Source organism: Miniopterus schreibersii (genome assembly GCF_964146895.1).
Source record: "Miniopterus schreibersii genome assembly, chromosome: 10".
NCBI classification, from domain to species: domain Eukaryota; kingdom Metazoa; phylum Chordata; class Mammalia; order Chiroptera; family Miniopteridae; genus Miniopterus; species Miniopterus schreibersii.
In genome coordinates, this window is record NC_138110.1 from 46,899,519 (window position 1) to 46,923,084 (window position 23,566).

At 40.7% G+C, this 23,566-nt stretch overlaps 1 protein-coding gene across 3 annotated transcripts in view; it reads right to left on the reverse strand.

Annotated features, from left to right (window-relative positions):
- Positions 1-23,566, reverse strand: part of PIEZO2 (piezo type mechanosensitive ion channel component 2) — a 324,709-nt gene that overhangs the window by 87,226 nt on the left and 213,917 nt on the right. For all 3 annotated transcript variants that reach the window (XM_081148248.1, XM_081148247.1, XM_081148246.1), the window contains exons 8-13: positions 13,839-14,001; positions 10,300-10,419; positions 7,239-7,277; positions 6,135-6,273; positions 3,051-3,199; positions 33-263 (exon numbers count right to left, since the gene is read on the reverse strand). In XM_081148248.1, the coding sequence (XP_081004374.1) occupies positions 33-263; positions 3,051-3,199; positions 6,135-6,273; positions 7,239-7,277; positions 10,300-10,419; positions 13,839-14,001 (841 nt within the window). The remainder of the gene's footprint in view (positions 1-32; positions 264-3,050; positions 3,200-6,134; positions 6,274-7,238; positions 7,278-10,299; positions 10,420-13,838; positions 14,002-23,566) is intronic.

Here is a 23,566-nt window from a genome sequence, read left to right on the forward strand (position 1 = left end):
TGAGCTACACCGGCTGGGCCCTGGTCACTTACCTTTGAGGCAAGCTCTCCTGGCTCTTTCTTTTCTAAAAATCCTGGGACCTTTTTAATTTCTGGAAGTTCAAAACTCCATATATACTGTAATATCAGCAACAGATTTGCATAGACAACCATGAAAGGAGAGCTGATCATAGCATATTTTCTTCTATTGCGAATCATCCAAAGAGTGCATGACCAAATCAACAGCACGAAAGTCAACCAGCTGTGATAGGTGATGCTCCACGCCTTGAGGGAGGAAGGGGGAAAAAGCGATGGTCAGTACAACGTGTAGTCACCCACTCTGGTAAGTGAAAAGTTATCTACAAAGAAAAAGTCAGTAATATTCAAACTGGGGAGAGGAAAGAGTTGTGCTGAAATCCTGGAGGGAGATCCCAACCTGTGGCACAGGGTGGGGAGAGAAGAAAAAGATTGATTCTGCTGAGAAGAACATCGCTTTGAAATTCCTGAAGGGAAAACAATTAAAGGCAGGGGAGTCTTCATTCCCTGCCCTTTCCCTCTAGCCCCAGAGGTTTTCATTTTTACCCTGCTTTGCAATATTAAAAGCAACTGTCAGTGCTTTTGCCCCTCTTTTACCGAACTAGCTTGGAGGCAGCAGTTATTTAAGAGTGCTGAGTGTGGCCCACGGCTGGGCTCAGAAATGGAAGCTGCGGGGTCACCAGGCCAAGCGTACTCCTGGCTTCGGAGATCACTCTCAGATAAGCCAAGAAGATACAAACTAGAAAATGTACACGAGGAAGCTGTGTGTTAGGTTTCTGCACACCCCAAACAACAAAGTCAAGTTAATTTAAAGACCCGTCTCAGCTTCTGTCCTGTCAAGGGTAGGACTAAAGAGCCCTCACGCCGTTTGGACGAATGATACATCTTCTTCCATCCACACTACACTTTTAAAGATTCAGAAATCTCTCTCAAAGCAGCACCCTGTGAATCAGGCTCACAGGTATTAACTTCAGGAACTCTATCACGTCTTACTGTGATCTCTGTTACAACATTTTTGAAAAACTCCTTTAAAAACATTTTCTAGATATGTTTGGGGCTAATTGTAATCAATCGTATTCCTGAATATCATTAACTACCAAGAGTTATAAAGTCTGAAATGTTTACAAGTCTGTTTTCCTTCTCAGAAGGATAAAAGAAGTCGGCATAGAAGAAAGAAATATTTCCGCTCAGCAACCCGCAAACTTGTCCTAAAGCGTCGCTAGATTTTTAAGTGGCAAATTATTTAAAACTGCTGGTTAAAACATATAGTATAGACTGAAAATTAAAATTGCTTTTATTAAAATTAAGTTAGTGACTGATTACTATGATCAGGTCTGAATTACTTTCATGAAAACATTATTTATTGGAAAGAGTGTTTACCTAAGTGTCGGTAATATATGTAACGTATTTGCATTCAATACTTAATATTGAATGCATTTATCCCAAGATGAAATACAGATGTGACTACCATTTGTGTGTGTGTGACCCAGGAAAATAAGCTGCATAGATGTTATCATTCCAGCAGATTCTTGTGTGGGAAGGTGAGAGTGAAAGAGAGGGAAAGACAAATAATGAGAACTTTTTAAAACTTCTTTCCTCTTAAAGCCCAAGTTACATATGCCTCTCAGTTGTGGTACTTGAGAAGTAGACTCTGCATTATGTTGCTTCCTACGTTCAGTGTCTGGATTTCCTGAGAGTTTAGTATATCTGTGTCTTGTATTTTTGGAAATAATAAATATATTGCTCTAACCGAGTTGGCTCCTCAAGACTTCTCTTTCTGTCTGTGATTGAAAGTCTGCTGCAGTGGGGAGCTTCCACGGAAGCCAGGCACTTTGAAAACATTAATATTGTGGCTCACTAAATCAACAGAAATAGCACCAGATAAGGGCACGTCTTTAATGAAGGATGTGCTCTCTTATGTTGTTTTTATAATACATTTTTTTCTACAAAATATGTATTCAAAATAATGTTAAAGCCCTATTTCTTTACAAAAAAGGACCAAGCTTAACTGGCTTATTTTTAGAAAGAGTGGTAAAAAAATGTGTATACCCTTTTGAGTTTAAGATTCAGATTTGCAAGTTGCATTTATATGTTTGATATTTTAAAATCAAAATTTTGCTGTAGAGATTGATAAATAGAAAATATCAAAAAGTACCCCAAAGAGCACAGACTTAATATTATTTAGAGAATAGAATTTGCAATTGCCAAGAGAGCTATCTTTAATTTTGTGGAGCTTTCTGCTTTCCATCCCTCTCTCAGCTATTGCAGTGGCCCTTACGCAATGCTGAAGTCAGGAAACATCTGGGCTGAGTGCCTGAGGAAACTGTGTCTAGGTATTTTCCCTGCTAGAGTTATACACTATTTTCATTTTTTATCATCAAAGATGTCCATGGGATCTCTCACCATTAACCACAAAATTTGGAAGAGTTTTGTGTTAAATACGTGTAGGTCTCTCAAAAATATATTAGATTTCCCCTCTGAAAGTTTGTTTTTAGGAGAGGTAGAAATTAGGCTTTCTCTTATCATCCATGTATAGGCCGAAAGACTGTTTTTGAAGCCGTGATACAAGAGATGAAGGATGAACCTAGAGGTGAGTAGAAACACGCATACACTGAACGCTCGCAGGGGGAAAAGCTCCTGGGAACTCTGGTTGCTTGATGTTCATATTGGTGAACGTTTACTGCAGCTAAGATGCAAAAAAGTCTCACTCACATCTAAGGTAAGACGTGAAGATAACCCTCACTCTCTGAAAGAAATAAAAGCAGTCTATGTTCATCCTGAACGCCTTCAATATGACTTAGAAAAACCACCCAACATGTCCTTTTAAGTGGCCAAAACAGGGACAGTCTCACTTGATAGGCTAATTTGGGAGTAATGTATTACTACTGAAAAGCAGGCTGAGTAGAAGAGGGCATGATTTTGAAATCTGTAATATAAAAATCCTAGGAAAAGGTAATATAACCAACGTTCTCTGCGGAGACGTCGGGAAGACGGAGGTATTTCTGCTGCGCGAGGGGGCTCTGCTCTCATACTTACCATCATAGCAATCAGGGCACAGATGTAACTCTGTTTCATAATAAACTGGAACACAGAGACCATGGCGTGAACTTTCACACTTGTTTTTTCCTCATGGCTCCTTTCCTCTTCAAATTCGCCTTTCTCATCTTCTTCTTCCTCTTTCTTTTCTAGATAGACAAATACTTTATATAACCATTCGTGCCAACACAGCGGATGAATTTTGTACAAATGTCCCTAGCAACACAGCTCATGTATGGCCTCAGCACCGTCTTTTCTTCAAGACTGCAGAGATGATTTCCAATTGACGAAGGCCTTAGAATCCAAACCGAACCATGAAGTTCTGCTCAGTAGGTGTAATGGGACCCGGCACCCAGGAATTACAGGAAGAAACGTTCGATTTGAGAGAGTGGAGGGAAGCTGCTGAGGCGGTCGCTAATGATCCCCACCTCCTGGTGTTCGTGTCCTGGGCAACCCCTCTCCTGACCGTGGGCGGGACCTTGGATGGGCTTCTAAAGAACGGAATACTTGAGAAGGGGTGGAATGCTCTTCTGAGACTGGGTGAAGACTGGGGCTCCCGCCTTGAACCCTTTCTCTCATTCTCTCACTGGTTCTGGGAGAAGCCATCACCCATGCTGTACGCTGCCCTATGGAGGCGCCCAGGCGGCAGGAATTGATGTGTCTGGCCAGCAGTCAGCAAAGGCTTAAGGTCAGCTGGTGGCCATTGAGTGGTCATGGAAGCAGACTGTCCGCAGGCGAGCCCTCGGATGGGACCGCAGGCTTGGCCAGCAGCTGGACTTCAGCCTCATGAGAGAGAATATCAGCCTAGTCACAGCCAATTCCTTGCCCACAAAAAAAGTGTGACATTAAATGTTGCTCTAAACCACTACATTTGTTACTCAGTAATAGATAACTAATACAAAGAGTATATGGAGTATGGGTGCAGAAAAGGTGCAGAAAATCAACCAACCAACCTATCAACCAACCACTTTGCCAGAGTGAAGATGCTGGCCCACAGTCTCCTTTTAGGCCATGCTGAGGTGGAAAAGTCATACTGAGGATGGAAAGATCAGGCCAAAGCAAGAGAGAGAAAGTGTGGAGGGCTGAGTCGAAGAGACCAGCAATAGGAAGGTACCGGCAGAGGTGTGAAGGATTTCTCCTCAAGATCCTCCTACAGTTGTCAGGAAAGCTATTTTGATTTCACATAGGAAGTAATGAGTGACACATTTAAGCACAATGTCCTTTCTGTATTTCTTAAATAGGCTACATCCCATCCAGGGAGTTACTTAGCACCATGAAGAAGATACATAAAATCACTGAAAAACCAGTGGCCATGAAGGCTTAGAAGTGAGTCTCTAAGGGAGGCTGTGGCATTTCTTCCTACAGAAGCCCACTGCTTCCCATCCCTCCAGTGCTGGGGTGGGGTGAGCCTGGGGTTTATTGGGGGAGTCCACGAAGTGGAGACAGTGATGAAAAAACTAAATTTGATGGATTTTACAACTAGTGGCATGCTACTTCTCTGGTGATAACATGTTTTACATATATAGATTTAAATAAAAAAATAACTTTCCAGCTTTTGTTTTACTTTCTAAAGTTCAATGATTTCAGTGTGTGTGGGTTTGCCTTGTCAGCAGTCAGAATTCCGTTCATTTCTATTCATGTTACGTAATATGTACATGGAAGGCTATTTGGCTCCGACCTCTACGTCTCAAACTTTAGAAGTCACAGATGCTGGTTCTTGGGCCTGCCCTTTGTGATTCTAATGCCAAAGGTCTGAAGACCACACACTGGAAAGTGGTGTATTTCCTGACACATTCAGTAAGTGAAAACCTTCATTTAAGCCCTAGTTGCAAACTGAAACATATGCATGTAGGAAGCAGAAATGGGCAACTAACCAGTAGAGTCTGGAGCTCTGCAGAGATTGCAGATGCCAACTGGGGCTGGGTGTGTGTGGGGAGGGTTAGGGTGGGGTGGAAGAACTGAACTTGATCTGACCTTGCTGAAGAATGCTGGATAACGTTATACTAACCATTTGTACTGCTAAGTAGATGCGCTGTCAGAGGCAACTGCAGTAAGTACTGATAAAGAACCATGAAGAACAGTGCATTAGAATGCGCCTGATAAAGAATTACGGCAGAAAAGGGCTTGAGAGTCAGCTCCATGTACTGATAATACAGACTGGATGGTTGCTGGTTGTTTACTAAATGTAGGATAATGTATAACAACTCTAGCTTTAATTCCATAAAAATAGAGAGAAAAATCCACTATAATTTTGTAGCCACTTTGCTGCTACCTGCATGCATTCTGCTTTTCCCTCTTTGATAGCAAACAGAGCTAATTCTGTCTTCATGGACTGGTGATTGGCGTGGTCTCCAAAAGGGCAATGACCACAGTGGTGGGGTCAACTGCCGCCTTGCAGAAACGAGGGACTGGTTTGCCAGATATTTTTATTCTTCAAGGGATTCCGGAAATTTCCTTTCTAGGTTAGAGCTGCCGTTTTTAAAATGTTGGTTACTATTTAATCTTTTTAAAGAAAATGCTATGTAGGCCAAAAAAAAAACAAGTCTGAGGACAAGATCTCCTCCACCCCAGGCTACCAATTTGTCATCTTTAGTAACTGTCTGCTTTCCTTTAACATAACAAACTGAGAAAAAATGGGGAGGGGGGAGGCTGTGTACAAGTTTTGACCCTCTCCTCTTTTTAATAGACAAAAAGAACTCTTTCTGAAAACATCCATCCATTAGCCTGCAAAACTACTGACCATGACTACATTATTAAATGATGGAAAGACTAGGACATACCTATATACAAGTTGACATCCTTACAATCATTTTTTACCTTTTATTTTTCAAATTTTGCCCTGATTATGCCTCTTATTTTGATAGAACACACATAACAATATGTTGGGGTAGAATATAGGGAGGAGGTAAAGAACTGAGCTTAATTATACTGACAGTGGAAGACAAGACTTGTTAGAGAAAAAAGAAGAAGAAAGAACCAAATCCAGTGAACGATAAACAAAAGACAGAGATGCCAGGCTGAGTTTATACCTGAGGGAAACTAAAACCCTGGGCATGACCGAACCCTGCAGAGCTGGCTGCTCACCTATGGAGTCATCCGAGGGCTCCCACCGGTACTGCGGGGTGGAGTACGGCTCTGCTTTGGCGGGGCCATTCTCCATGGGAAGGCTGGGGTGGATCGTGTGGTAATCCACAGGGTTGCCATTCACGGTCACCAGCAGGCCCTGGTGGGGAGTGAGGGGCAAAGGCACACCTGTGAGAGCAGCTGCTGTTTTCAGTACGCACATCCCGCCTCCCTCCCTTACATTAAGGTTTAACTCAACAGTGAAGAGCTGATCGAAAGCTGAGCAACTTAGTCAACTATCCACGTTAGCAAGATGACATTTTGTCTGTTTCCGTCCCAAACCTATTCTCCAAAGACAGATCTCAATAAAATGCAAATCTGATCTTGTCCCATCTCTGCTAAACACCATGCAATGCACCTCTGTTCTCAGTATAAAGTGTGAACTCGGGAAAAGGCTGGCTGAGGCTTCATGACTTGGTCCAATCTTGCCAGTCTCTGCTCTCATGGCTGTCATCCTCCCAGCCAGCCCTCCAGCTCTACCTTTTCCAGGCCCTGCCCAGGAGCAGTGCTGCCCCGGCCCCTCCCTGTCCTGCTCCACAGCCCAAGGGGCTCTGCACAGGATTAATGCAACAGGTCTCAGCTTAGACGGCACCCCTTCTGGGCATCTCTGCCTGACGCTGCCAGCTTGTAATTCCCTTATTGCCGCGCATCGTACTCTAAGTGCGATTTCTTGTTTCTTTCTTTTCCTCTGTTTCTTTGGCTTTACAATTTCAAAGATATACATATAAACATACACATGCACATACACATATGTGTGTGTGTCCATGGACCTGTATGAGTTCCTATTCAAATTATGTAACAGGCACATCTGCATAGCAAAATGCTTTTTAAAAACCCCCCAATATGGCTTTTTAAAAGTTTAAATACATTCTGTATGGCTATACTGGAGTTCATGAGTCAGTGTTTTAATAGCAATAAATCAGATATAATTTCTACAAAATATTTATTCAAAAACTTATAGAAATTTTATAGATCATTAAAATGTACTCAAAGGAGCTAATCCCATTTATGTCACTTTTACACCCCTTATGCACGCATAAATAATAAGTCTAAGGATATACTAACATCAGATGGTTTGTAGTCATCTTGGGTCATGGATAAAAGCTGCAAAAAGCAATGCAGGACAGCATGTTAATATATAAGCTGAAAGCACTGTAATGTTTATATATGTAAATATCTATAAAGCTTTACTATACGTATATCCATTCTCTTAAACCAGCTCGATACTAGTATGTTAAAATCGCCATGCAAAATATAAAGGGACAAATAATTGGATGTTGCTGTTTATTATAACATTGCCCAGCTTCTGATGTTAACTTTTAATTATAACAGTAAATAAGCAGGGGTAAACTACATCACTACAAAAGTTGATTACATTTTTCAAGTGTTTTGTTCTAATAGATTAAACTGCTTGATTTTATGTTCCTAGAACCCTCTGAGACATCTGCAGAATTCTGAGTGTTCGCTTTTCAAGAAATAGAAGTTCCATAATAAAGAAAATATATTTGTTGTGTGGTTGGAGATTAAGATTTTCATGTTGTCTACAACAAAAGAATTATCATATGACTATATTTTTTAACTATTTTAGTGCCAGATGCTTTGGGCTCCCCCTAAATAATAAGCATTTGCTGTGCCAATGCAAAGGGGTTCCCCAGATCTTTTAAGTCAGGACTCAGTTACATTTTTACAAATCACTGGGGGTCCCAAAGTGTTTTTTATTTATGTGGCTCCTATCTGTCAATCATGTTAGAAATTAAAACTGAGGCACTTAAAAATACTTATCTATTAGTTCATTAAAAATTAAATGACCATTATATGCTAACATAAATGTTATTCAAATAGCTATATTTTAAAAACAGCGAAAAGAGTGGCATTGTTTTACGCTTTTGTGTATCTTTTTAATGTCTGACTTAAAAGGTGGCAAATCTGTTTCTGCATTCAATCTGTTGTGATACGTTGTTTTGGTTGAAGTACGTGAGGAAAATCTGGTTCACTGAGATACGTAGTTGGAAAAGGAAGAAGTATTTCAATAGTCTATCCAGGTAATTGTGGATAGTTCCCTTTGCTACTACATCAAACTCAGAAAGTGGCAGGAACTTGAAGGTTAGTTGCAATGTGAAATCTGAAACCAGATCAAACTTTAGTTTGTTGTATCAAAATCCACTGATATACGGGCACACTTGGAGATACTGCGGGTTTGGCTCCAGACCACCGCAATAAAGTGAGTATTGACATAACGCCAGTCATCATCTTTTTGCTGGCAGAGAGTGTGCCAGCAAAATTTGCAAAAAACACATCTGTGAAGTGCAGTCAAGCGAAGCACAATAAGGTGAGGTACGTCCATATCTTGCACCTTGCATGGACCTTTTACCCACACATCGGAATATCATGTGTTGGTGATTTGCTTCAGTGAGTCATGCAGGCCTAATAAGTATACTGACATATTTCATTACACAGTATTTAAGACAGCACACTGGTGTTAACATCACCACCAATTTAATCAGAAAAGTCCTTAAGTATTGGGAAGTTTTCAAGCTCTCAGTAGTGGATACAAGTTTTCCAATATGTGAATTTTCACTCAAAAGTTCAAATTTTATCATTAGCAACAAATGTCGTGAGTGGATGCCTTAAAAAGATAGGCTCACTACATTTATTTTCTAGTAACTATCTGCCATATATCCACATCTGGGTAACCACAATCTCTCTATCAACTGCTCTTTCAAGTAAACCTGGTGTTAGGTAGAAAACGGCTAATTTAGCCCACACTTCCAACTACCGGTCAGATGCTTTTCATGGACACAGTTGTCAGACTTTAGTATGTGGCACTTTGTACGGACTCCCCATTTTGTCACACAGAATATTAAAAGGATATGTGCTCTAAGGTTTAAATTTAAGAAAATTAATAACAAGCCCTGGTTCATCAAGGATATACTTAAGTGGAACTGGCCTTTCTACTTTGTTTACTGCAAGTGTGTGGTGGTGGAGAGTTAACCATGGATGTCAGGGTTTGTGCCATTGCCTTGGTTTGTGCTTTTGTACCATCAGAGAAAATCTTAGCCTAACAAAAGGTAAATATTTTACCAATAATTCCAAAAACAGTTTTGAACTTGTGGATTGCTATAAGCTTGTGGATTGCTACAAGGGTCTCAGGAATTCCCAGAGGTGCACAGACCTCACTTTGGAAACTGCTGTGCTATCTTTTATTGATATCATCATTTAGTGAAATGGATGGGATCATCTGAAATACAGTGTAGTGAGAGAGAAAAGGCCCCCTGCAAATCTGCAGACATCTTAGGGCACCACCTCTGCTCCACATTGCTGTCAGCTCCCTAAGGCAGGGTTTTCATTGCTCCACCCTCTCTCAGCACGGGACTGCCAGAATGCATTAGATCATGTGTCTTAGAGAAACTCACCTAACACCAAATAAATTGGAGAATCTGCTCCTCAATTCTCTAACATGCTCCGAAGCAAAATGCTGACCCCATCCAAGAAATGTAAGATTGTCCTTGGAACATTGCAAATGGAACGTCTTAACAAGTCAGTATGGCACAGATTGAGTTCGCAGGGTTACTATATGATCAAAACGTTATATGAATTACCCAGACCTGACTCACTTTTCCTTGTCAAGCCTTACTGTTGCTTCAAAGCAGTAAAAGACACTTACTTGTATTCACAGAAATTGTTTTGATCTTCTCTAAGTGGTTTCTTGGGGTATTATTGTGGATGGCTACCTAACAGAGTGAAAATATTATCTGCAATGTATTTCAACACTGAGACTTCCACCACCCAGTGCTCACAGGTTACTTTGTTATTTTTTGTTTGTTTTAAATACAAAATTATTTGTAAAGAACTAGAACACTCTTTCTCTTGAAGATTAATAGACTTCAGTGGAAAGCACGGAAATCCGAAATGGTGTCTGGTGGAGCATGGTGGAGCCACGGTATGTCCTTTGGAAGCTGGGTTCCCCTCTTGAATAGAGCTCGGTACCAGGACTCCAAAATCAAACCATTTCCATAAACTGAGCAGTTTGAGTTTGCGTATGATATTATATGATGCGCAGTCAGTAATATATTACGAAATTAGCAAAATAAAGTAGGAAATGGAAATTCCGTTCTGGGTGCCTTACTTTTCTCTCGTCGGTTGGGTAATGGCTCGCATACCACAGGCTTCGCCTCCTCTCAGCTGTTATCTGGACGGGGCTACAGGCCAGGGCTCTCTCCTCTTCCTTGGTCCTCTCGTCCTGCACCTGAGACACAGAAGAACTCACAGGCCCAGCCCTGCTTCCTGCAGCAGTTCCCTCAACAACCTGGGTGACCGGTAAAACTTTTCATCTTTGCTTCCATATGATTCTTTTTCAAATTAATATATACACTATATGAGATCTTATCAACACACTTTAAAACATGACAAAAATGCTGCCATTTAAATGCTAAGCTCATCAATATTAAATGTTCCTGACTGCTATTAAGCCGCATAAATTATAGGAATATGCTCTCACGTTAAATATCCACAGCCTCTCAATGTGTGTTCTAAACACTAGAAAGCAGCTAAGCAAATGCTTCTTAGAGGAAGAGCTTTCAAAAAAAGGTGCACAGTTAACTATGTATCCCAGCCACGGACAATCTTTAATTAAGAAGAAATTTATTAAAGGCAAAATCATCTAGAGCTTACACACAATATTAAGCAAGAATATATCTTATGCACAAAACTGTGGCCTTGCCTAATAAGACATTGGCCTAGATTAGGCAATTGGTCTGGGAGAGATGAAAAAGAGAGGGACAGAATGCATTCGGGTGATTTAGTTTGGTTTCTCAACAAAGATGGCCAAATAAAAAGGTCACGAACACACCACCGATACTGGAGCAGAGGGAGGGGACACAGCCTTAGTGCCCATTCCTGGGCTCCAGCGTGCCAGCGAACAGCACCCATGGAAACTGACACACCGCGTGGGAACTGACGTTTGCCAGGTGGGAGCCCACGCATTACATTCAGGTTTTGACACCTGCTTCTCTCTCTCTTTCAAACACGTGTTCGAGACTTTTACCTCAGAACTAACATTTGCTGGCTGGTATTTTTCACGAAATGTGTCCGGTGGTCCGGAATCGTGATATAATCGGCCACCTGTGTGCCATCGCTGCCTCAGTGAGCCACACCCCGCCTGCCACTGCGTTCGCAGTACTGCCACGAACGGTGTGGGCTGTGCCTCACACTGTCCTCCTAGCTGCCTTCCCCGGTCCCCAGGCGCCTTGCGGCTAAGGAGGCCCAAGGTCTCACCCGCCCGAGGGGCTATAACAGCCTTCACCTTTGTGACAGCAGGACAGCCGCACACACAGTGCCTGCCACTCTGCCAGCCTGCCTGAGAAATCGGACAAAGCTAAGGGCGCGTAAGAACTCCTGCTAACTCGAAATCCTTCCAGTCACGTCCAGCGGCTGTGAAACGCTGTCCGGGAACAGCCCCATGACGCACTTCCGTTCCTTTTGCACACGCTTTTACTCCTGCGTATACCCATAGCCACACCCCTGTGTGGTCTGTGGCAGAAGCAGACACCACAAGCAATAGACACCTTGGAGGATTTTGCTGGCCCACTCAATTTCAGAAGGGAATTGGATAAACACATCACGGACGATAAGTTGGATTTCCTACGAGCCCAGGAAGCATTTTGTTACTACACAACTGCCATCAGCGGCCCAAGGAAAGGGGTACACGGGAACCCTGTGAACGAGACGGCCTCTGTGGCCCTCGGCCCAGGGCGTGTCCGAACAATGGAGAGGAGGTGTCACCGGGAGGGAGAATAGGACAGAGCTCCCCGTCTCGGGGGGCACTTTTGCCAGGGAACGATGGACACACGCGTGTGACCCAGCGCCGTCGACTACCTGCCCCAGATCCCAGTTACTTCTCTTGTCTCTCTCTCTTGTAGGATGTGCGGTCCCTCCATGTGGGCATCTTGGCTGTGGGCTGACGCTCTATCCCCACCCCCAGGTTTGTGTCTCAGACAGCTGGCTTTCCGTACACAGGGTGCCCCAAAAAAATGTACACACACTTTGAATAATTATAAAGGCAGTGTTGGTTAAAACACATTCAGCCCCGGCCGGTTTGGCTCGGTGGTCAGAGTGTCGGCCCGCAGGCTGAAGCGTCCTGGGTTTGATTCTGGCCAAGGGCATGTACCTGGGTTGCAGGTTCGATCCCCGGCCCTAGTCGGGGCCCGTGGGGGAGGCAACCTATCAATACGTATGTCTCTCTCTCCCTTCCACTCTCTCTGAAAGCAATGGAAAAAATATCCCTCGGGTGCAAATTAAAAACAACAAGAACACTTCATTTTCAAAATGTAATAGAAATCAGCAGTTAAAGCGTGTATACATTTTTTTTGGACACCCTGTATATTTGTTGACTGGCTGGCTGGCTGGCTGGGTGGCTGGCTGGCTGGCTGAATGAATGAATGAATGAATGAATGAATAAGTGGATTAGTCTCTGGGCCTGAAGACAGAAAAAGGGAAAGTAGGCAACCAGGGCCCCAAGGTAGACAGGATACTAGAGGAGGCGTGGCTGGATCGCAGAGACCAGCCCAGCCCCGCTCGTTGGAACTTGCTTCTGACCTGTGGACCCTTCCCCGGCAGGTCATGGATGAAAGGTGTGGCAACCTGTCTGTGCTACTTGCCTGCCTCAGGTACCAACAAGCTGCCTATGACTGAGCTTTTTTTTTTTTTTTTTTAAGTAATATTTTATCTACCATAAAAATGTATAACTTCTACAAAACTCACAGACAGTCAAAAGACAGTCTGGTAAATCCAAGATTTATAAAAGCTCTGCGTAAAATCCATGGTTATTTGAATAAAGAGAAAACGTTTATACAAGTAGCACTTTAAAACATAACTTTTTTCCACCATCTATCACACATTAACATACTCACACTAATTGAAACTACGATAAAGCCAGTGCCTGAAACAGCAGTGTATCATTTCCTAAGTGGATTCTCCCTCACATTTACGGTATAATGCAGCTGTCAATACTGCGCAAGTACAACAAAGCAAGGTTTAATTACTTTTAAACAAAGATAAAGGGGTTTTTCTCCCTCAGAACATGTTTTAACCATCAAAACAACTGAGCTTCTTACATTGAAGTCCTATCATGCCATTGGTGCTTAGAGGTAGGTTAGAGGCCTGAGAAATTTCGAAAACTCCAATCACGGCGGTAACAGGGTATATAGTCAGTGAGACCCTAGCTTTCTTGTCAAACACTAGTTTGAATCTGATTTCTACTGTTCAGTGAGTGTGTGATTTCAGACCACTTTACCACTCTAACCTCATTTTCCTCATCTCTAAGATGGGTACAATACCTACTCTGCAGAGTAGCTGGTGGATTGAAAGAGATGAAGCATGTAAACAGCCTGGCACTTAGTAAGTGCTCAGTAAAAACGAGTCTTCCCTTCTCAGCACCTATCATTCTTAGCAGCACATGCTGATGTTATCAAAGGGTAGCTAGCCTTTGTTCTGATAGCATTTGTACTTGGTACAGTTTGTAGAATCAAAAAACAGTATAAGCAGGACACTATAGTTATTTGGGAATACAGTATTGATTAGTGAGCAGTTAACAGGAATGAACCATTTCACCTGGAGTTTTCCAGGTTACTTTGCAGACAAAATCACAAAAACCTTTTTGATCCTTACAAGGGGTTCCTGTAGCCAAATGCGGATCAGCGTGGCCAGCGTGTAGTACATCACCAGCAGCAGGATGGGGTTGGCATGGTGGTACCATGACAGGTCTGGGTTTGCTATGATCTTCCATGTGCTGGAACAGTCTGTTTGAATTACTGATTTGATACCAAACAACCTGTTAAAAAATAAACAAAAATGTTTTTAAAATATAATAAAGATCTGTGTCCCTAACACAGAATGTATTGTTTTTAATACATTCATGAGCTCTTCCTAGGTTAATCCATTTTATTCTAGGTATTTCATTACTCTTCTGTACATATGACTACATCTTTAAATAACATATATATTAATATATAATGTATAATGTATAATATATAATATATATATCCTTACATCATATGTGTGTTAGTATGTGTGTGTGTCTATAAATGATGCCAATATTAGTCAGATGATCTTTACATTGGTTCAAAAATCTAATACTAAATCCTTGCACACCTATTAGAAATTTACATTTTAGTTGTCAGGTAAGTAGTAACATGTTACTAAATCCAGGTAAATGAGCACATATTTTGTCTTTGGTAGGATTTAGCATTAGCTATTCAGTTAGTGTTGATATTATCGGGCAAATGTTGAAATTGGAAACAGTTCTATGGCTCAGCCATAAAAGCCAGATATTGTATACTATAGTACTACAGTTTCTGTTAGATATTTCTCTGTCTAATTTTATTTGTGGGCAATTTGATTCCTTTACTTTGACATATAATTGATTATTTACTTTGAGATATAGTTTTATGAGGCATTTTAAATTCTGAAAATTTTAATGTTCCTTCTACTATATAATTAGAATGTATCTAATATATAATGAGTCAATATGTAAAATATGATTCATTTAGAAATTCATTCTATATGATTTTTTTCTAAGAAAGGACTCTACTAAATGAATAAGACTTTTATATGTTAAGTGAGTATCACGTCTATCACTCATATCTCTTCTACGTGAAATTCCTCTGATTTTTATGTTACATCCTTCATTCAGTTGTAAGATCTTCCAAGTCCCTCACTTGTAAAACTTTTCAAGTTTATTATTGTTTTCTATCACACGGCAAGTACAGTACTGGTGAATTTCTGAATATAAATTTTAAAGTAAGCTACATAGAAATTAAACTTTAATTTTATCAGAAAAAATAAGTTCTACTAGAGCTTGCTCTTATTATAGGTCTTTTCTTCTAGGTCTAGCAGATTTTTTTGTACTTAGCATTAGGAAGGAAAAAAGTGCCTGATAACAAGAGAGTTATGTCCCACTTAGAATAGTGGGACATTCTGAATATTTTTCTACAGTCCTAGATTAAGAAGTAAATTTCTTGTATAAAGTATATGGAGCCAAGAGCTTTCAGATTCAGAATCAGAAGATCTGAAGGGTCTTTGGATTAATCTAAGCAATATGTTTCAGGGCCAAATCCTCCCTCTTTTCGCCCCACACCTGGTGTATACTCTAGAAATAACCTCACCAATTGTTAGTTTAAAAACACATGTTTTGACCTCATCAGAAAGTTAGTAACTTCTCGCCTTGGTTTGGAACCTCAAGACTCTGCTTACAAAAACATTTATGCAAATCCTTTGTCTGGAGAACTTATTAGTTTACTCTTTCCCTAAACCAAAAGTTTCCCTTGCAAATACATCTTTATCCCTGGCTGACATTCCTCTCTCATCCTGTTTTCACTGCTTTTCTCCAGAGCTCTTTACCTTCCTGTGCGGTAGGAAAGCAGTATAGGGGGTGATTCAGAGTATGGGTTTTAGGGTCAAATTTGAGTTCAAACTCTGGCTTTGCCACTCCTATCATATGACTTGGGGTAAATCACTTAACTTATCTACACCTCTGTTTTCTTAGTTTTGAAATGTGGATAACAGAACCTACCTTATAAATTTGCTGGGAGCATTCCATGCATTAGAACTTGATGCTGGGAAGTATTCAATAAACCTTAACTATGATGACAATGAACCCAGCCACACTATATAAAGCAGGTGCCTCATTTGTCTTTCCCACTTCCTCACAGGGTCACAGAGCCTTCTTGGGAAAACACAACAAACAGTGACTGAGTCCTCTCCAGTGCCAGGCACTTTACATCCACAATCTGTTTTAGCACCTCACAGATTCCATTAGGTAGATATTATTCAACCACCCACAGGAGGAAGAAGCCAAAACTCCAGCCTCACAATGAGTGAGCCAGGCAAGTGGGAAGCCGTGTCTGTCTGAAGCCCAAGGTCCTTCCCTTCAAGAAGCCACACTGCCAACAAAAGGCCAAGTGCCTGGAACAGGAGCAGCAGACTTTTCCTTCTCGCTTGAGCGAGAAGCACCCAGTTCCCTTTTCTCATACCCTCTTCTGCCTCTTTCACTTTTACAGGCACAGTATTATAAAATCTCCTAGGATGAAGGCCGCACAAATGACCTCAGTCTCTTTGGTAAGGAGGTGGAAGCCACAGGATGAGAAATAGATGTTCCAAATTTAGAATATTGAGCAAGAAGCCACTGGAGTGCTTTAGTCAAATATAAAAACCAATCTTTCTATAAAGACAGAAACTTTCCAGATATCTGTTCTATATTTTCCCAACATTCTTTACATCATCAATTCATTTAAAAATGTACATAATGTTATAATGGAAATATGCCTATGAAAAAACTACACAGTAAAACTCATAACCAAGTTGATACATTGATTATTTACATTTCTAGTAATTCTCACTAAATCCCAGTTCTGACAAGCAGTATCTTAGCAAATGCTTGATTACCAAGTCCAATAGAAATTTTCATATTAGTTTCCTTTATGGAAATACATTCACTTACCCTGATAGTATAATGAATACCATTGTCAGACACTGAAATAAATGAGTCAAAATAAGCCAATGCCACTTATGCTTCAATTTCCTTCCTATATAAACATAAAAGAAAGCTTCTGCTTTTGTAAGCACTTTGAAAGAGTCTCTGAGTTACTGGATTACAATAACAAATTCCCATAAAATGGAATAAAATAACTCATAAAATGAGGAAAATCACTCCCCTCATTTCCAAATTTAAGTGTCCTGAATTATACTTATCCCCCCCATTGATTAAATTAATCCTGGAATTTATAATGCTAAATATCAATAATGAGTAATAAAGCTGCTACCATATCAGCAACCAATCAGAAGCCTACTGACTCACTTACTTTAGGGCTTGGAGATCTATTTCAAATCACAAATATTTTTGAGCAGAAAAATATCTTGGCAATCACTGACCTCTACCCCTCCACTCAGATCTCCACCCAATAACCTGCCCCCTTTCTGGCCCAGATATGACTTGCTCAAGGTCACATATTAGATTGAATAAAAGAGCTAGATCTAGAAAAAAAAAGACTCTTGAAAACAGCCATCAATCCATTGGTAATTCCACTACTTTGTCTCTAATGACTAGATTGAGGTAACGAGGCATATGATATATATAAAGCAATACCACAGAATGTGGCACATAATAGCTGCTCAAGAAGTTCTGGCTACTATTAATATTGTTATTACTCTTAAGTATAACATGAACTTGGTTTATGCCAGGGTCACAGCTCTATTTATAGCACCATATTGATGTCGCTGGAAAATAAAAATAGATAAATGTCCTCTTTAAGGTAGACTAGAACCACAAACTCCCTCAAGAAGAAACTGGGTGGTGATATTTGGCACGGGTTGGGAGAGTTTGGGTGAGGTGGTAGGAAGGGTGTGCAAAATTTACAACACTGTGTTATTAATATTAGGTTATTTATCAAGAAAAATCTATTTCTTTCATCTTGGTAATATGATCAAAGAAAGGAGAAGAGGACCACTGAGGATACTCACTCACAGACTGGTTTGTGCAAAACAGACAGTCCTCTGTGTGCATTGCCCTGACACACTCATAACCTGCATGCTAGTTTCTTGTATTAAACAAAGAAATGCTCTTGGCACAGAAATGGCCCACAGCTACTTTCCAATCCAAGAAGAGTGTGAACGGGGCAAGGGGGATGTGCAGTCGAGTTTTGGATAGGAACAGGATGTAGGAATCATTGCTTCTGGTGTGCTTGATTTCAACAGTCTTCACTAACTTTGTTTTTAGGATTTCCCAAAGTCTAGAATAGGCATCGTCTGTGGATCCAGTGATCCTCAAGAAGAAAAAGAAACCCTCTCTAAGGGGGCAACCCAAAATGTCCTGGGGTCACTTTTTCAGACGGCACCCCTCTTGCCTGCTCCCACCCCCACCCCCATCTTTCTGATAAATCTGCCTGCAGGATGCTCCCACGCCCTTGGCCTCCTGGGACGGGGTGGTGGAGTGGGTACCAAGGAAGCACTGTCTTTGAGAATGTTGGGCCCGCAAGGAAGGCTGAGAACCACCAGTAGGTGGTGTCCCGATCTCTTCCTGATCCAAATTCTTCCCTGCAATCAGCATGAGTAAAGTACTCAAAACTGTCGGCAGGGGGAAACAGAATTCGTTTCAATGTACCAGTGAAAGCAGGGACACGTTGTCAAGCAGATAAGGGGAATCAGATGTCCACAGAAAGTGAGGTTTGTGTATCCAACCCTCTTAGGACATTTCCTCAATGTCAGACAAATGTCTGTGCTGGAACAAGACTGGACCTATCTTTAAGGGATATTTCCAGCACAACTCTTCTCTTTCTTATGGCATCCCATCCCTGTGAGCATAATACTGCTTTTTACACATGAGCTTTTGCTACTTTGGCTCCCAATTCCATTTTCCTCCTTGTTGCGTCATATGAAAAACACAGCCAATGTTTAACCATCCCTTTTCATTAGTCTCTTACTTACGCTTTAAACACGCTCCCATGCCAAACCCTGAGACACTTTTTGTGTGTGTGGGAAAATTGAAATCTGACAGGTTTCACACTACATTGTTTTTTTAAGCTTAGAAAAACTTTGCATTGAGACCCCTGGGCTCTGCATCATGGCTTTGAAGTCTTTTTTTTGGCACATGTATGTCCTAACTATTTGCCAATTTTCTGTAATTGGGCTTTATGCTACATGTGCAGAACACTGCCTTATAATAAAAACATTCTGTCCAAAGGACAATTTTGCACCAGGTAGAAGGTGTGCTGCCTTCAGAGCTATGATTGTTGATGGACAAGTTGCAGCCATTTGGAAGTTCCTTTCCATTTAGCCATTAAAGGCACTCTACCTTCTCTGAAGTCACATCCAGGCTTCATAAGAGAACATTCATATTCTATGAGCATTTTAAATATATGGTCTATTTCCTTGCCTAAACACATTTTCACCTGGAGAGAAATGTGAAAAATGAGTCAGGACCAGTACTCCCAGGACCAGTTAGCTTCCCATCCAGGCTCCTTCCTGCACTGCTTCTTATGACAACAAGACCAAGCTCAACACATAAGCCCTGCAACCTTCCATACTGGGGGGCACAAAATTAGAAGTAGTAAATGTAGGCACTTCTATTACATGTAACTATAACCTTCCCCAAGTAGCTATAATGTAAACATGGATTTAAATACCTCATTTTAAAGTCCAATATAGTTAATCACCGATAAAGTTACAAGGTGGGAGAGGAGACCAACACCAGATAGGTGACTCCTCCAAAGAATCAGGTACCGTGTTGCTGAACCAAGCTACTATTTGCTATTGTTTCCATCACACATGGAAATTTTAGGCACAAGTGACTGAAAAGGTAATAAGTGGTGCAGCTTATTGAAACCAGGTCTGCTGGCTCCAAATCACACCATCCTCCTTCTCAGATGCAATAAATGGTAATATAAGAAAACCCTGAGTATTAGGAAACCCTAAGGAAAGGGAAGTTCCATTACAGGATTCATTTATTGATTCATCCATTTATTTGCTGAGACCTGACTCTGGGTTGGGTATTACAGTTAGTGCCAGGGATACCTAGGTGAACAAAACACCATCCCTTTCCTCAAAGAGCACCACACTCTCAAGGGAATATTACTTAGATATGGTGGAATGTTTTTGAGAAACTGGCACTGACTTATCTGCTCCATAGGAAGATGATTGTCAAGATTTTCCTTTCATAGAATTGCGTTGCCTAGATGGTGGGACAGACGGAGATGATGACTCTCCTCACCACCTCCTGAGCAGCCAAGCAGCAGGAGTTGACTCTGAAGCATGCAAGAGCTCCCCATTGACCACACAGGAGAGTTTCCTTTCCTAAAAGAGTAGCTGCTTGTCTGCTCTTGCATTTTAATTTATAGGAAGGACACTAAAGAGAAATCTGAAAATTAATGACCAAGAAGTTTAATTTAGTGCCAGAAAGGTCAGAGAAATATAAGGGAAAAGGCTAGATAACAAGGGAAAGCACTGCCGTAACGTTCCATGAAATATTCTTGTAACATGATCCAACAAAAAGTATAAACTGAATGGATCACTCTTGAGAATTTTCCTTCTTAAGAATTCATAAACATATATATTTTTATTGATTTCAGAGAGAGGGAGAGAGAGACAGAAACATCAGTGATGACAGAGAGTCATTGATCAGCTGCCTCCTGAATGCCCCCTGCCGGGGATCAAGCCTGAAACCCGGGCATGTGCCCTGACGGGGAATCGAACCGAGATCTCCAGGCAAAGCAATTCTATGGTCGATGCTCAACCTCTGAGCCATGTCAGCCGGGCAATTCATAAACATATTTAATGAATAACATGTATCATGAAAATATAGCTCAAAGTAATTTTAAAGAAAGACAAAGGTTATCTTTATGAAAAATAATCCAGTTCCATCAGTAAATGTCTAATAAGTAAATTATTGATTTTCTCTAAAATAATTTTTTATTTGTTTGACTTAGTGGCCACATTAATCAGTTCCAAACCAAACAAATCATGGCAATGGATGTTAGAGCTGCTTCTTTTTTATTCAGGGTGGCAGTGGTCAGGAAGGTGACTATAAGGATTTTTCATCAATATTAACTTCAGGTATGATTTTTTTTTCACAATTTTAAGTGAAACCAGTCCTTTCAATAACAGGCGGGGGAAACTAACCCCAAAAGTAAAGTATGTATAGTTTGCAAACAAGCACCCACAAAAAAAAGGCTCATTTCTCACAGGAGGTGTGATGGGAAATACTGTAATTGAATCCATTGCATCACTCTGAAAGATATTCTACGTAAACAGATTAGATCTGCTTTATGAACCAGGCTTATAACTGTCATGGTTGCCAGATTCTTCCTGACAACTACATTTGGGGACTAGAGACCAGATCCTCCAAAATAGCCAGAAAAATACATACATTTCTCTTGCCGAATAAATTTTCATGGACTTTTCGGTTTATTACACACCTCCTTCGCATCGGTGATGCCACAGACAGTTAAATGTTGGGTGTGAGCAGTGCCTGCACGTAACTGACAAAGAAAAGGCTTGTTCATGAGTTTGCCAGCCTTGGGGTCTGAGATGGTTGCAGAGAACGGGATAAACAACATTCTGAACTTCTGTCATCAGCACCAATAATTACACAGAAATTTGTTTCTTGTTAAGATGAGTAGCACAGATTGAATTAACCTTCTGACTGGACCAACCAAAAATATTTGGAACAATAATTTGGTGGACACTGCACATCAGGCAATGAAGAACAGTTATCTTTGAGAAATGAGAAAAAAACTATAAGATAATCTCTAAAATTGCCCAAGATTACTGAACTGAGAGAGTTTCCAGCATTGAAAATGCCTCTCCCAGTGCTGGGAGGAGAAGCCCAGGAAGAGTCTGGCAAGTTCCCAGAGATGAAGAGACGTAGCTTGTAGTTGAAGAGAGTTTAGGGGTGCTGCAGTACCTAAATTTCAGAGGACAGAGTACCTGAGAGGAAGTAACTTTATACAGAGAGAAATCCAGAGACCGAAAGAGGGTCATCCTTAAACACTCTGCAGACTACAGTCCCGTGCATACATGTGAGGAAACTGCTCTAGACTGGCTAAGAACCACCAGGAAGGATGAAATGTAACAGTACCTGCTGTTCACACAGGGCAGGGAAGAGTGCCTGTCCCACTAGCCAGAGTAAAATCTTTATAATCCTGGAGCACTGGGTAGAGTACACGGAAGGACCTTGACTCAGTAGTGAGAAATAACCCATCCGACACTGAGCACTGCATTTGTTCCTCCTAACAAATCTTAAAAATAAGATTGAAAGGCTGAAAACATTCCCATGCAATTTAACTGCCTCCTGGAACACGCTGTATGAGTAATTTTAGGAATACAAAATATTTTGCACCCAACAAAGTAAAAATAGCAATGTCTGGCATCCAAGCAAACATTACCAGACATACAAAATTATGACAATTTAAAGGGAAGAAAAATCAATATTGACACTGACCCAAATTTGATAGAAGTCAGTAACCAAGGTTAAATATATTCATATATACAAGTTTGCCTCTTCCCCTCACCTGCTAAGTGAATAATAATGATGATGATGACAAATATACTGTATGAGTCCATTTATATAAAATCCTAGAAAACGTATAGGAATCTAGTTACAGGTAGCACATTAATGGTTACCTGGGGGGGGGGGGGGGAGGAGAGAAGAGAGTAGAAGGGCAAGAAACAGTGAACTCATGGAGGACATGAGGAAACAGTTGGGTTTGATGGGTATGTTCATTACCTTGATTGTGGTGATGATTTCATGGGTATGTTTATGTCAAAACTTATCGAATTGTACACTTTAAACATATCCAGTTTATTGCATATCAATTTTACCTTAAGAAAGCTACTAAGAAAAGCACTTATACTACTTACACCAATAATGCATAACTAGCATGTTTATGAAAACCTTTGTCAAATTTTCTCAGCAAAAAGCTTCTTTAGAGAAACTCTGAAAGAGAAAATCAAAGAATCTTGGTTTTCATTTTCAGAGCTAATCTCTCATCCTTGAGTCAGAGCTGCTTAGAACTAAAAAGGAGATAAAATAGCTAAAGTTACTGTATAAGCAACGTTCTGAACCATAATAAGCCAAGTAGTTATGAGGCAATATCGTTCACTATATTTATTTTCAAAATACTTTACAAGTCAGCCAACTTGGCTTATTTACAACCAAACTAAAAAATTAATGAGGTGTTACTGCAATCAATTAAAATCCAGAGCAAGGATTAGAAACTTAACTCTAATAAAGAAGATGGTCACACTTTCCAATAAAATGTTTGATAGCTAAATAATTGTTTTGTTCCAAAATGCCCTTTCTCAAAAGATCACTTTAGATTTAATTTTTCATAAGCTATTATCTTAGCTTGAAGGAATAGTCTATCTTTTTACCACAAGAAATCCTATCATCATTAATTTGCTATTAATATTTAAACTGGAAAGAACCTAAACGTACCATCCAGCCATAGTTTGTAATATGTTCATTAATACCAATCATTTGGAGCAAACTTAGAAAAATATAACTTTAAATTATGTCTAGTCTTTATTCCTCTTCATACTGTGAGAGATTAAATGTAAAATAAGCTATTTGTTTGATATAGCAAGTTTTCACCAGAGCCTGGGGCACGCTGGACTCCAGCTACGGAGGGAACACAAAAGTAAATCAGATGTGGCTCCTGCCCTTGATCGCCAGGCGAATCTAACACTGCTCCTTGCCCACATCCAAATGCTATGTCTCCGAAAGGACTAGTGGCTCAGTCCCCTTACATTAGGTCCATACCAATGGTCTGCCTCATGTCGCTATGGCGACAAATGTCCCTCACATGGGCTCAGTGTAGAGTCCCTGGATTTTTAAGGGTGAAAGA